Source organism: Lemur catta, chromosome X (assembly GCF_020740605.2).
Source record: "Lemur catta isolate mLemCat1 chromosome X, mLemCat1.pri, whole genome shotgun sequence".
In the NCBI taxonomy this organism is placed as follows: domain Eukaryota; kingdom Metazoa; phylum Chordata; class Mammalia; order Primates; family Lemuridae; genus Lemur; species Lemur catta.
Genome location: NC_059155.1, coordinates 30,022,619 through 30,036,856, shown reverse-complemented (window position 1 = coordinate 30,036,856; position 14,238 = coordinate 30,022,619). Strand labels below are relative to the sequence as shown.

Genomic DNA, 14,238 nt, shown 5'->3' with positions numbered 1-14,238 from the left:
CGAGTTTTGGCTGGTTTTAATCAAGCAGAGCTGGCGAGGCCCAGGGCAGACCTAGTTTGGGATGAGCACCTGGATCTGTGAGCTAGTGTTGCTTCAGCATCTCACCATGTATGTGTGTAAGGGGGGGGCTGATCCCCGCCCTTCCCTGTCCCATCGGCACTATCCTTCACCTCCGTCTCTGTGTAACTATATTAACAGAAGGCTACACTTCACATACTGGCGCCCAGACCCCAAAGAGAGGCTGGCATTAGCTTGGCAGGTGGGCATGTAGCAGGGAGATGGGTGGGGGAGTGGGCGGAGTCATCGTTGAGTGGCGTTCGTGCTAGCCAATGGCAGTGCGGGGCAGGGGCGGCAGGGGCGGAGGCACCGAGGCCTATCAGCCAATGGAGGGCGAGCAACTACTGGAGCGACCTAGTGACGTGAGGAGCGTTCCATTCGGCCAGCGGTGGGCGGTTGCCACAGCTGGTTTAGGGCCCCGACTACAGGGGCCCCCTGTCAGGAGGAGACAGCCTCCTGGCTGGGGAGAAGAAGTCGCTGCCACCTTTGGCGGCCGACGGCGGTCCCCTGAGACGGTCCACTTCCTGCCCTCCGTTGCCGGCCGAGTTCGGTTTCCCTCGTTCAGGTAACAAGGGGTGGGGGTGGGGGTCTCCTGGGCTTGGCTGGATGGTGGGCTGCCTCCCCTTCAGCCGCGCCGGGACGCGGGGACGTTGACACCGCCCTTCTCAACTCGGCAGCCACGGAGCCCCTGGCCCGGGGTGACTACACGTGGCGGGGCGTGTGTGAGTGTGTACGAGCGTGTGGATGCGTGTGCGTGTGGATGTGGCGCGCGTCCCAACCTGCCTGGGGCGGTGGTCCGTTGCGTGGCGGAGGCAGGGCGGGCCTCCTGAGGCCGCACCCGCGGCCCGGCCCCGGACTCGGGCTCGGGCCCCCGGCTGGTGGGCCGGTCGCTGCTTCCCGTCGGATTTTGATCTTTGTTCTCCCAGTCCAGGCTTCCCCTTCCTGGTCTCTCTTCTCCCGCTGGGCCGGTTTATCAGGAGGAGATTGTTTTCCAGGTTAGTTTTACACAAAGGAAGTGTTCCCTGCACCTCTGAGTCCCCTTTCCCTTCCCAAAGCCTTATTCCTTCTCATTTCCCTGCTCGGCTCCTAGTCTCTTTTTGGACCCTTGCCCTCTCCAGCTCGGGAATGATCTCCAGTCGGTTGTTTCTCCCTCCGTCAGGCTGCTGGCTTCCGCCTCGGTCTTGCCAGCGTGGGGCATGTGGTGTCAGTAAATAGAGGCCATAGCACCACACCTGAGAGGAGGAGAAGGGTGGCAGTGGCTGAGAAAGGCTAGGCCTGGGAATCCAGGATGCTAAGTAGAGATGGTACTTATGAAATGTCCCAGAAAGCGCCCTTATGACTTTTCTTAGCTGCTGCCATCCCCCCATCCCCCCACAAACCACCCATCATCAGTCACTAATCCTCCCACAATCTCTCCTGCTTAGGTCAGCCTTTCACCTACAGGTCTATGATGTGGTTTCATTAAGATTCCCACAAATGTTAGACTAGACCAGCAAGATTGTTTCATTTCCCGGACTCAGGAAGTTACAGAGGGTTTGATTAGGGGAAATCTGTTTTGTGTAAATACGAGGTATGTCTGTGTACAGAATGTCCAGAACCTCCTAGCCCTGCCAGAGGGTGACTTGTTCCCTGCTATGATTCATATCTGAGTGGCTAATTGAAGAAAGAAGGTGAAGAAGTGGAGACGAGGAGGGAGGCTCCATAAAGACAGAAACCCCAGTATTATTTTTAGAGTCCTCTTAATGATGATTGAAGAACATTGTGGCATAGTGGAACCTGCCCTGGACTGGAAGTCAGCAGATGTGTTTTTTGCTGCTGTGTGGCCTTGGATAAGTTATTTCCTCTCTCTGGTCCTCAGTTTACTCATGTACAAAAGAAAGTAGTTGGGACAGTCACCTATAAAGTCCTCTCTAGTTCCAAGGTTCTAGAATTATCAGATCGTCAATATTAGATTGGAAGCACAGAGGTTTATTTAAGAAGAAATACTAGCCCTCTTTTTTTTTTAAAGAAACTTTAATCATTTCTCCTTTTAGAAGACAAACACAGATTGGAAATAAACTTTTTCCAGTTCTCCATACCCACCCCCTCAGGCAGTGTTCATCTTTCTGCCTCTGACAAAGGAGGGTTGAACTGCATTTTCTTATTCCTGCCTCATTTTTTTCTTTTGTGCTTTCTTTTAGGACCAGAAATTGGACTTTTGATGATGTTTGACCCAGTGGCTGCAATAGCAGGCAACGTGATTTCAAAGCTGGGCTCAGCCTCTGTTTCTTCTCTTGTGTAATCACAAAGCCTATTTGGACCAGGAATTCCAACCATGTCTGTGATGGTGGTGAGAAAGAAGGTGACACGGAAATGGGAGAAACTGCCAGGCAGGAATACCTTTTGTTGTGATGGCCGCGTCATGATGGCCCGACAAAAGGGCATCTTCTACTTGACCCTTTTCCTCATCCTGGGGACATGTACGCTCTTCTTTGCCTTTGAGTAAGTTTCCATTGAGTAGAGTTGCCTGATATGGTTACTTTGGGTCCAAGGGAAGAACTTTTTTTCTGGGGAGTTTGTGACCATTCCTTGGGTGACTTTTACTGTCTTCTTGAGCAATGTCTATAGGTCATGTCAACTGAATTCATTGCTTTGTGGTTATAGCAGAGTATGTGCTTCCTAAAAAGACTGAGACCTTTGATACTAATTGTATAGCACCGATTTGGGGCTACCCCTGACAAACTTGGGAAATAAGAGAGTTTGTCTTAATGACTCATCTCCTCTAACTTTTAGTGGTCTCCTTAAGAGCTTAGTGACAAACTGTCTTCTCCCCACTCCTCCCAAGCCTTTTCTGTTATTCTGAGTCCTGTTTCCATAGGGCACAGCTCTCAGCTAGCTGAAAAGCCAGCTGTATTGGGAACCTGCTGATTGGTTTCAGCCTCAGCTGTACCACAGATTAGCTGTGTATGTGGCATACTAAAAGTGACTTGCTCTTTCTTTCCGTCAAAATCGCTCAACATAAACAACTCTCTATTCTGTGTATGCCTGATACCAGCCTTGGAGTTACTTTTTTCTGTGATGTGATAACTAGTACTAGAGCCACTGTTTGAAGTCTGTGTAGGTCACTGCTCTAGGGAGGTGGCCAGTTGGATTCTAGGGCACTGTGGCGTGACAACTGGGTGTGCTGAGAATGGTCTACACTCTAGGGATGGGAGCAGCGCTAATTGTTTTGAGATTACTGTGCGGAGGGCCTTGAGGAGCCAAGAGGTGTGTGTGTCAATTGTGAGCCACACCTGATGTGAGCCTGCTATAGTGTATGTACCTGGGTGACCTGGAAATGGAGCTCCCATGCAGGGGTGTGGCCATGAGAGGTAGGAGGGGGCTCCTTGGCCAGCCTTTCTGGGTAATTAAAATGAGCTCTGATCCCTTGGGGCTCATTTTTGTCCTTCTGTAAGGGCTTCAGGCTTTCCCAGTACATCCAGAGTGATTTTCAGGCTTCTTTGCCAGACTTTTTGATGGTTGCAGCTGGCTTAAGTAACAGCAGGGGAAGGGGGGCGCCCAGTTTATAACAGGGCTGGGAAAGTAAGGTCATAGGAGCTCTTTGTTAAAGGCCCCCTTTGCTGCTGCTGCTGCTGGTGCTGACTTTGTGAAGTATTTGGCAAAGTCATGAAGATTACAGAAGGCTTCTTAGCTGCCTTCCAGTTTGAGTTTCATGTCTGAGTGTGTGTGTGTGTGTGTGTGTGTGTGTGTGTGTGTGTGTGTGTGTGCGTGTGCTTGTGTGTGGTATGAGTGAGCATGTGTAGTCAGGTAGGCATATGCAGAACATTAGACTCTTTTTTCCTTCTCCTCACCCTTCTCTCCAAGTTTGCTTTGCTTTGTTCCTGCCTTGCTTCTTTCTGGAAGTGTAGAGCTGAACTCTTCTCTCTATCATTCTTCCTCTCTTTCACCCTTGTTGTCCTCCCTCCACCTCTGTGGTTAAATTTTTATGATTGGAACCATTCAAAACACAGATGAGCCTTGTTTCTAGGCTCTGAGTGAGTTGGTAGTTCTGGGCCCAGGAAACCTCTGGTTTGACTGGCCAGGGCCACCTGGAATTTGGAGCTATTGCTGTTTGACCCTTTTTGTATCTAGGAGCTAGTGAGAGAATCTTATTTGGATCTGTTATATTTAGGCCCCTGAAGGCCCCTGAAGAAAACTGCCAGTGGGATGAAGCTTATAATTAGCCAAGTTACTGTTTGACAGAGATAGGCTGAGTTTCCTACCAAGATGACTTTTTTCCCAAAGTTATTTGTTAGCTTTGCCTTCAGATATGAAGGGCAAGGTTGTTTGTAAAACTGCCCTCAGTTCTAGCTGTCTGTGTGAAAGAGTAAATATTTTTGAAGGTAAGGCTGGGGAAGGAGTAGGGGAGAAGGAAGTAAATGTGTTAGCTGAGGAGTGGGGTGGGGAAGTATAAATCTGACCAAGGAGGAGAGGACCCTGATGATGGATCCTTTTTATTGAGAATGGTGGAATCTGTGTGTGTATGTGTGTGTGTGTCTGTCTGTCTGTCTGTCATATATAGACACTCCAGGTAGTGGCTGTGTTGTGCCTAGCCAATGACAGGCTGTGCAAGGTATACTAGCATGCTTCTGAGGAATGACGTCTCTTTCTGGTTGATCTTTTTCTTTGGAATCTATAACTTACTACCAGCCACATAGTGGGATGTAGGGCTTCGGGGTCAGAATATGGGGTTCCTTGTTAGTATTATAACTTAGTGAGACCTCAGGAGATCAGCTGATATAGCCCCCTGCCTTCAGGCAGGCGAGGGTGTCTGAATAGACAAACAGATGTCTATTTTCATTCTTAAATTGTCCGGGAGCATAGATTCGACATCCTCTGGCTGCTACATTTTTGCCTGGTGGGAAGCTAGTCCAAATCTTCAGGCACATCTGGATCTACATTTTAGTAACAGGGTCCTACTTGCAGCAGGTACTTAGGAACAAGTGTGAGTTGATTTATAGCTGCCCATGGCACAGCTCTGGGACAGCCAGATGGCTTAAGAAATCTGGTCAGGCTTGTGGGTGCCCCTTAATGAAAAAACATGCAGTGTTAGTAGGGCTAGTGGATATCCTTTTATTTTTGGATTTTACCTTTACAGATCTTCTGGAAGACTTTTTAAAGGAGGGACCTGTAATTTTCAGTGGCTAGACAGTAGGTTGAATACATAAAACAAAAAAGGTTGTCCACTTAGGAGCCAGTTAGCTTGGTATTGTTCCAAGTGTTTCAGAAGAAGCTGGATGGCTATCTCTGAGGGCTGCTGTCAGAGGGTGGAAATGGGGCCAGATATTCACTAAGCCTCTTGCAACTCCAGGAATCTGAAATTCTGTCTAACTCAGTATCTGATTGGAAGATTCAAATGCACACAAAAGGAGAGTATAGATTACCAGTAGGTGGCTATATTTAAGTATAAGTGTATTCATTATAAATATATTTGAATTTAAAAGCAGAGTGAAAATCATACAATGCTTAAAGAAAAAAGATTTCCTAATTAATTCTTAGCGTGAGGTATTTAGGAAATGTGAGTGTGTATGTTAGTTTCAGCTTTCAGCGCACGAACCATTTTCAGTCCTTTTTGCTGAAGCCCTGTCCAGCTTGTGTGATGAACACATAGATACTAGCTTGGCTTGGAATGTCAGGACACTATAGCACAATGACACTGACAACCTGTGAGCTGTCCAGCTACTCCAAAGCTATTGTGATATTCAGTCAAACTCAACTTTCTGATAAAGTGTGGTTCTAGGGAAAGGACTAAGTGTATTGTCTTCTGGAATTGGCTTCCTGGGCTTTCTCTTTTAACTTTCTGACCAGACCACTAGTGGGGTCAAGGTCCTTTGATTTCTCTTGTGGCAAGAATGACTTTGTGACTCTTAACCCTGAAATAGAAGTAGCTTGCTGCTGTGATCAGTGCTTATGCTCTCTCTGTGCCGTATATGGAGGAAATTGTATCAAAGCACTGTCAGACCAATTTCTGTTGGACTGGTCCCTATGGGAGCGTTTCATGTACATATTGGCAGAAGAGTCATTGAATTGGATGAACTGAAAAAAGCTTTGTAATACTGCTTAGTAATCAATCATCCCAATTCTCCTAGTCTATCCAAATTCTACCTCTCTTTCAAGTTTTTTCAAGTGTTCCTTCTTGAAAACTTTCTAGTAATTTCTACATTCATTGGGCCTATTTTACCTACCACTCATTTAACAAATAATCATATGACATTTCTTATATTTTGGAATTCTATGGTGATAACATTTTTCACTTGTTGTCCCCCACAGCTAGATGTGATCCCTTTCAAGGTCAAGGACTATCTGCTATGGCTGTGTAGCCCCTGCAGTGCCCTCTACCAGGCCTCACATAGAGTAGGTGGCAAATATATGTTGCTGAATTAAAACATTCTGGATGAACTTAAAATTTAACGATCTTGACTTACAGAATCATAGGATGGTAGAGCTGGAAGAGGCTTTGGAGACTATCTCCATCCTTTTGTGGGAGAGGAAACCAGGCCCACAGAAATAAGGTTACTTCATCAATATCGGTTGGCCAGCCAGTGTCTCTATATGGTACTACCTTTTATCTCATTGTTACCTTTTGGCTATGGAATCCTGAAGACATTCAAATGCACATGCTTTAGCAGACCCAAATGCTAGACCAGCATATTCCAGGTTCTTGTGAGCTAGTGTGTGTGTTACCTAGTGTCATCTAGGTTATTTGGGTCTCCCAAGCTCATGTTCCTAGTAAATGTAGGTGTCTTCGTGGAGAACTGACAGCATTGCAGCATGGCATTCTGGTAGCCTTGCAGGAACAGGGAAACCCTTCTCTGAATGTGAACTTAGAATGTAAGGAGCTTTATGAGTTAACAAGGAATCATTACTGCTTTGGCACCTCCTAGTCCCTGCTGCTAGGGTGAAGATGGCTCAGAGAAAAATTGAGCAATGTGTGCTCCCTACCTTGTTACTCTGTGGGTTATTGTGATGAAAGGGGCATCATGTCCTTGCAGACAGATGGAGTAGAAAAAGTAGATCTGACAATATGAAGTTACCGGGTTTGAGGAGACATAGGACGACTATGTAGACCAAAGCCAAACTTTGACATGGTAGAATGTTAGCCCCTGTAGTGACAAGGTCCAGTTTTCTGTAGAGTATCCTTCGGTGAGATTGGAAGTAGGAAAAAGTGTCTTTATTGTGATCTCTAACCAAGAGAGCATTCTCTGGAGAATTACCCTATGGAGGTCAGTCTTGTGCTTCATCTAGTCTAGGATTCTATCTGGGACTTGGCCAACCAAATGACAGCTTTAGAAAGGCATAGTTGCCTCTTTGATATCAATTTTTTATAGTACTTAGCTAAACTTAACTTCCTGATAAAGCATGTTCTCTGAGGAAGTGTTGGGTTATGTCTCCTGAACAGATTGCTTCCCTTTAACAATTCTTTATGGTTCTGTCATTCAGAATTTCCCTGTATGTTTTTAGCCTCTACTACCTTTTGTAGTAATGAGTTTCACACTTTCAGTCTCCACTGAATGCCTCTACCATCTTTTGAGAATGAGTTTTAATTGGGTATAGTTATCCTCTGTTTTGGGAAAAGCGAGCTGAAAGAACAGGGATGTCCCTCACCATGTTGACATCAGTTGAGCTGTTTATTGAGGGAGAGAAGAGACCTCCTAAATCTTCCTCCTCAGAGATGCCACAGCTGGTAATGTATTTAAGAACAAAGGAGGCACCTTATGCCTTTTGCAATAGCAAGAAGTGAGCTAATTCAAGGTAATTAGTGGGATGTTTCTGCAATAGAGCAGTGAGAAGACAGGAGCCTTATGATGATGATAATATAAGGCCAGTTAATGGAGAACCTCAGAATATTGGTCTGTGGAGTTTGGTGGTTAATATAGTAGGCAGCAGGGAATAGTTCTAAGTTCTTGAACTGGGGTATATTATAATTAAAATTTGAGCTTTGTTATTATAACTGAAATGTGGCAACTACTGAGAAGGTTTGCCTGGATAGAGATTTTGATCCTCCTCTGTGAGAGGATGGCTTATCACCTTAGAATTGAAAATGTCCCTGTTTGGTTAATTTTCTTCATTGCTATTAGAGCAAAAGAAGGTTGTACATTTTTCTCTGACCTTCGCATAGCAGTAAATTTGGAGGCTAATTTTAAATTATGTTTTTAGTGTTAAGGGAAACTTTTTCCGTCTCAGCAGACTCTGAGTGTCATTAGAAGAACTAGAAGAACCTTGGAACAATCTTATGAGTGGTTCTACATGTTTATTGTGTTCTAGAGATGGTATCTTGATCTGTTCAGGCTGCTATAACAAACTATCATTGACTGAGTGGCTTGTAAATAACAGATATTGATGTCTCACAGTTCTTGAGGTTGGCAATTACAAGATCAAGGTGTCTGAAGATTTGGTGTCTGGTGAGGGCCCGCTTTCTGGTTCATAGATGGCCATCTTCCCTCTGTCCTCACGTGGTGGAAGGCGTGAGGGAGCTATCCAGGGTTTCTTTTATAAGGACACTAATCCCATTCATGAGGGTGGAGCCTTAGGTAATCTAATCATGTCCCAAAGGCCCCACCTCCAAATACCATCACTCTGTGGGTTAAAATTTCAGCATATGCATTTTGGAGGGGACACAAACATTTTGTCTATAGCAAGTAGATAGTAAGAGGACAGATGGTCATCCATATCAGGGAGGTCTTATAGCAAAGGCTTATTTCTCTCATGTGTGACCAAAGGGCATCATGGGGCTCTGATCCTTGGGCCCTTTCTGCTGTTCCAAACACATCTCTTCCTTACAGCCATCCATAACATCTGCTATTTGAGCAGTTTCAAGCAGCCACCACCTTCCCCAAGAGAGCTCTTCTCTGACCACTTACAGTCCCTAGAGTCTGAGTCACCATTCAAACACTTGATTGTTAGTCTTATTCTTTAGCTGTTTTATATGTTAGTATGTTTTCCCCAACAAAATTAACTCCTGTTTCTCTTGTTCTTCATTTCTTAGGCCAGTAAATACTTGTTGGCTGATTGATTACACTGATAAAAGAACAAACGATCAAAAATATAGCAAGAAAGCTATTAGGGAGACTTAGAGTATTGTATAGAACAAAATCAAGCTGCCAGTCTGTGAAGTGTGGAATCTGTCTCATTTTTTACCAGCTCCACTCACGAATCTCTTTTGAGTTTTCTCATGTGAATTGAAGTCTGTGTCATTATCGTCATCTCTCCAATGAGCTAGCATGCTAGGGATGGGGGATGGGACATGACATACAAGCCTAGCCTGGCACTGCTGGTTACTGCTGATCAGTACCACCATGTGGCCTGTGGGGACATGTGGCAGTCCAGTTGTCTAACTTGGCTATGGAATCCTGAGCCCGGTCAAGAAGTTGGTAGAGGATGGCTTAAAATGATGATGCTTCTTCAGGTGGCAGAAATGAAGACTTAGTTGCAACATGGTTGCATTTATAAAACTCACAAGGGAGAACAGGAACTTCTAACCCCCTGGAAGGAGGAAAGCCTCTTGGTACTTTGAAGACAAAGGACAGTTCTGTTACAAGAAGTGTATGGGTATCATTATTCCAAGAAGCGATATAGACGGAAAGCACTAGGGGGTTTCAAAAACAATTAGCTTATGTTTGTGGATGACAGATCCAGTCTTTCTCTAAGACAAATTAGTGATGTTTGAGGATACCCCTGACTTTTGAGGTCAGTATAGGGAATTACCATCAAATCTTCTCACGGCTTATTCCTGTCAGAGATAGACTTCCAGCTTACTGCAATTATGGGACTAATTTAGGGAGGTATTAAAATTTTTTTTAAGTGATGAATAAAAATTATATATATCTATGGTATACAACATGATGTTCTGATATATGTATACTTTGTGGAATGGCTAGATCAAGCTAATTAATATATGCTTTATCTCACATACTTATTATTTTATTTTTGTGGTGAGAACACGTAAAATCTATTCTCTTAGCAATTTTCAAGTGTACAGTATATTGTTATTAAATATAGTCCCCATGAAGGGAAATAGATCTCTTGAAATTATTCTTCCTTACTGAAATTTTGTGTCCTTTGACCAACATCTCTCCAATTCCTCCACCCTAGAGGGGTGTTTTTTTTAATCATAACTTTTGATGACACAGGCTACCAGTTGTAGTTCCCAATAGTCTTAGCTACTGGCTCTCAAAGTTTCCCCTTACTGGGAGTAGAAAGGCCTGCTGGTCCTACATCTGCATTCCCAGCCACACCCACTCACTAGAGACAACTGGCTGCCAGTAGCCTCATCTCTGGAGGAGAACAATACAATGGGCCTGTTGTGTACTTGTTGACATACAGAGTGGATTGTTTTAGCAGGTGCAGAAGATAGTCTGTGTGGAGATTACAGAGACCTTTATCCTTGATAGCGTAGTGTAATTCAAATCTAAGTTGTCCTTTGTCTGGCCTATAAGCAGGTGTTGGAACTGGACTTAGTTAAGCTTGTGTCCTTCCGTGCAGGGGGCCAGCATTAATTTTGAATTTTTTTTGTGATTGTTCTACTCGTTTTGTGTCTTTTCCCTTTAATAAAAAAATTAAACTCTTTTTGGTGACCAATTAGATAGGTCTGATTTTTCTAAGACTTTTGATTGGAAACTGTATACCCAGGGCAGTTTGAATCCTGAAGACATTTCTACTTTGTCTTCTAGAGTGATCTTAGTGATGGGCAGCGACTAGGAAGATGACTATTTACTGTTAGTGTGGTGATTTCACTTGGCTTATTCATGAAAGGAAGCCTCATGCTCCTCCTGTGTCCTTTGGGTCCCTGATAAGTGGAGGTGATTTTCATTTCTGAATTCCCTTTTTGATTATCTGTACCAGTGAAGGAACGCAATGGAACAGAGGATAACACACAAGCTAGTGATATTCAAGAACCTTGATTACCCTGAACTCAGCTGCCAGATCCTTCACTTCCCCCAGTTTTTCTCCCTACCCTTGGCTTTTAGGAGAAGGAAGTAAATCATTAAAAAGCAAACTAAGACCAAGGATTTTGTTAAAAATAAGCAAGCAAACAAAAAAGCCACTAAAATCATCTAGGTTCAATACCTATGTTTACCTTCATCACAAACTGCTTAGCCTAATATATACTCGGTTTGCATTCCTTCATGCAGTTGTGTGTGTGTGTGGTGGGGAGGCGGGGGAGGCTCTCATGGGGGTTGTTCCAAAACTGCAGTGGATATACAACCCGGGGTTAAACATTTACTCTGAATGGATAGCAGCTTGCTTATTCCCTATGCTGATGAGGTAAGCTTTTTCCTTTAGCTTACTTTCTCTGCTCTCCCTCTGCTCCTTGCTCATCCACTTATAGTTTGCCTCCAAGTGAAATCTCTGTTTTCAAGGAGCAATGTGCCTCAGGAGGAGGAGAATAAAAATAGGCCAGTGATAACTCTCATCACATATTCCCATTTATTTGGTTTGAAATTCAGTTCAGATCAACAAGTATTTATTGATAGCTTTGTACCCTTACTCGTATTTAGCTCTGGGAGATACAGAATCATGATGTTAGCAGCTAACATTTACTTAGCGTTTACTACGTGTCAAGTGCAGTTCTAAGCACTTTATTTATATGAATGCATTTGATCCACATAGTGACCCCATCAAGTACTGTTATTATTCTGATTTTTCAGATAAGGAGACTGAAGTTAACTAAGTCACCCAATTAGGAGCTGATAGAGCCAGAATTTGAACATGAGCATTCTTGGTCCAATGAGACCAGTTTCTTGCTCTTACACAGTCCGGTTGGGGGAGATGCAGTGAACATATTGAGAAATAGCTGGGAAATCATACAAGGCTCTGGAAATGAGGACTATAGGGAGTAGGGAAGGGAGAGATTAGTGCAGCTTAGCATAGGCCTTTTGGAGGAGGCAAGACTTCTCTAAGTCCGAGATTCTTCATCTATGAAATGGGTGTAATGGAATCTGCTTAGTAGGTTTAGTGTGAGAATTGAACAAGATAATGTATATAAAGAGCTTAGTGCAATGCCTGGCATATGGTGAACACTCAATAAATTGTAGTTGCGATAATGACAAAGATGATACCTGAAAGATGAGTAGAGTTGGGATATCCAGAGAGGAAGAGGAATGGTGCATTATGAGGAAATAGGGGAGTGAACATGATGTTGGGAAAGGGTACTAAGGAGATAAGATTTTCTTATTCCCTTGCTGATGGTCATTAGTCATCTACTAGTTGAGCTAATTAAGGAGACGAGGAATGGATGTTGCAGAGTCAGGAGCCCTGAAGCTTTTCATTGGTTTTGAAGCCAGCTGAGAAACCCTCTGCCTGACACTGTGAGCCTGCTTCCTGATTGGTCCTCATCTTTTCTCCCGCCTCACTGGGCTCAGCCCTAATGCCAGATGAGTGAGTGTGAAAAACCCTGGACATCCCCAGAGTGAGATCAACCTGTGGTGCTTACAAATCCAGGTTCAATTGCTTTCCTGTCCTTAGCAACTGTGAGCCTTTCCTGAGGCAGAGGAAATGTGCCTCCCGGCAGGCTGATAGGACTGGGGTTGGCAGGGTAAGGGAGGTCCTTTGAGATTGTCTTTTGCATATTATAGGTAGCATCAATCAATGAAGTATTTGTCAAGCTCCCACTATGTATAGAACCATATGTTAGGACCTTTGGGTGATTCAAGAGAGGTAAGAAACATGGTCCCTGCCCTTGAGGTGCTGCTGGTTTTGTTGTGGAGATCAGATTGATACAGTAGTTAACAGTTGGAGATCGGCATAGTGTAGGTATAATTAAATATTAGATTGTCTACTTTCTTCAGGTGCCGCTACCTGGCTGTTCAGCTGTCTCCTGCCATCCCTGTGTTTGCTGCCATGCTCTTCCTTTTCTCCATGGCTACGCTGTTGAGGACCAGCTTCAGTGACCCTGGAGTGATTCCTCGGGCATTACCAGATGAAGCAGCTTTCATAGAAATGGAGATAGGTGAGTCTCCCAACCAGCTGGCAAGCTGCTGTGCAGTAGGTGGCCATAATCAATACGAGAATGGAACTATAATAGTAGTTGCACATTAACAATCACTTTTAGCCTTTTCCCTCTGAGATCATGACCATCCTGTGAATTTGGTAAGGCAGGTGTAGTCTTCCTTCCATTGGGTTACATTTCAGAAAGGATTTGTTACCAAGGTCCTGCTGCATTGTTCCCAAGAGGACGGTTTGGTTTCTTTCTTTCTTTTCTTCCTTTTCTCTCTCTGCCCCTCCCCCTACTCCCCTCTTTCTTTCTCTATTTCTTTCTGTCTGTCTGCCTTCCTATATTGCTCAGGCTAGTCTTGTACTCCTGGGCTCAAGCAGTCCTCCCGCCTCAGCCTCCCAAGTAGCTGGGACTACAAGCACAAGCTACCACACTGGGCTGGTTTTTTTGATGAAAGCCATAAACCTCCCCCCTAAAAAATTCTTATATGCATGCATATACATACAATTTTGGATGTAATTTAAGAGATTCATAGATCTTCTGAAGCACATTCATGCCCTCTACCTCCTACCAAAAATTCCTGCTTTAAGGAGAACATGCACGGTGAGAAGGGGGCACTTATGGAGCCCTGAGGGTTCTAGAAAGGATAAAAGAAGCAATTGCAGTCTCAGTTCAGTACAGACTGTAGCTTAGGATGATAATCTTTGGGACAGAGATGATGTGCTACACTATCCAGGAGCCAGGGTGGCTTCATGAATGGAAGCAGAACATCCCAGGGCTAGAGGAGGGAGATATCCTGGGAGTTCAAAATAGGAAAGAACAGTATGATGTAAATTCAAGGGGAGTGGGAGCCCACCAGATCAATAGCAGTGCCTACCTAAATAGTTCTCAAGTTCGGTACTAAGAAGTTATGCCAGTAGAGCACCAATCTGTGGCTAGCCTTTAGTTCTTTGAGGGCCCTTTGAAGGCTTCCATGCTTTTGTATTTCTTTTGTTTGCTTTAGCTGTGTTCCTCTAGCTTCTTAGTAGATTGCTTTGTGAAACATTCAGACCTGTTTTATTTGAGCTAAGGAGAAACTGATTTGTACATATGTGAACTAGAGCTACTTGGGGGTGGGGTAAGGGTGGGAATAGTGGGGAAAAAAGCATAGGCAAGGTATGTTGGCATATCTGGAATTCTGGGGAGACCTGGTAGAACTGGAGTTAGTTAGGGACAAGATGGTGAGAGTG

General features: G+C 44.4%; 1 protein-coding gene across 4 annotated transcripts in view; it reads left to right on the top strand.

Annotated features, from left to right (window-relative positions):
- The first annotated feature begins 419 nt into the window (after positions 1 to 419).
- The window catches only part of ZDHHC9 (zinc finger DHHC-type palmitoyltransferase 9), a 31,077-nt gene continuing 17,258 nt past the window's right edge, over positions 420 to 14,238 (top strand). For 2 of the 4 annotated variants that reach the window (XR_006731607.1, XM_045537999.1), the window contains exons 1-3: positions 420 to 622; positions 2,238 to 2,538; positions 12,864 to 13,024. Coding sequence is in view for 3 of the 4 variants with exons in the window: in XM_045537999.1 (XP_045393955.1) it covers positions 2,372 to 2,538; positions 12,864 to 13,024 (328 nt within the window). In the remaining variant the exon portion in view is untranslated. Of the gene's footprint in view, positions 623 to 983; positions 1,053 to 2,237; positions 2,539 to 12,863; positions 13,025 to 14,238 lie in introns of all 4 variants that reach the window. The other 2 variants (XM_045538001.1, XM_045538000.1) reach the window with 2 other exon arrangements.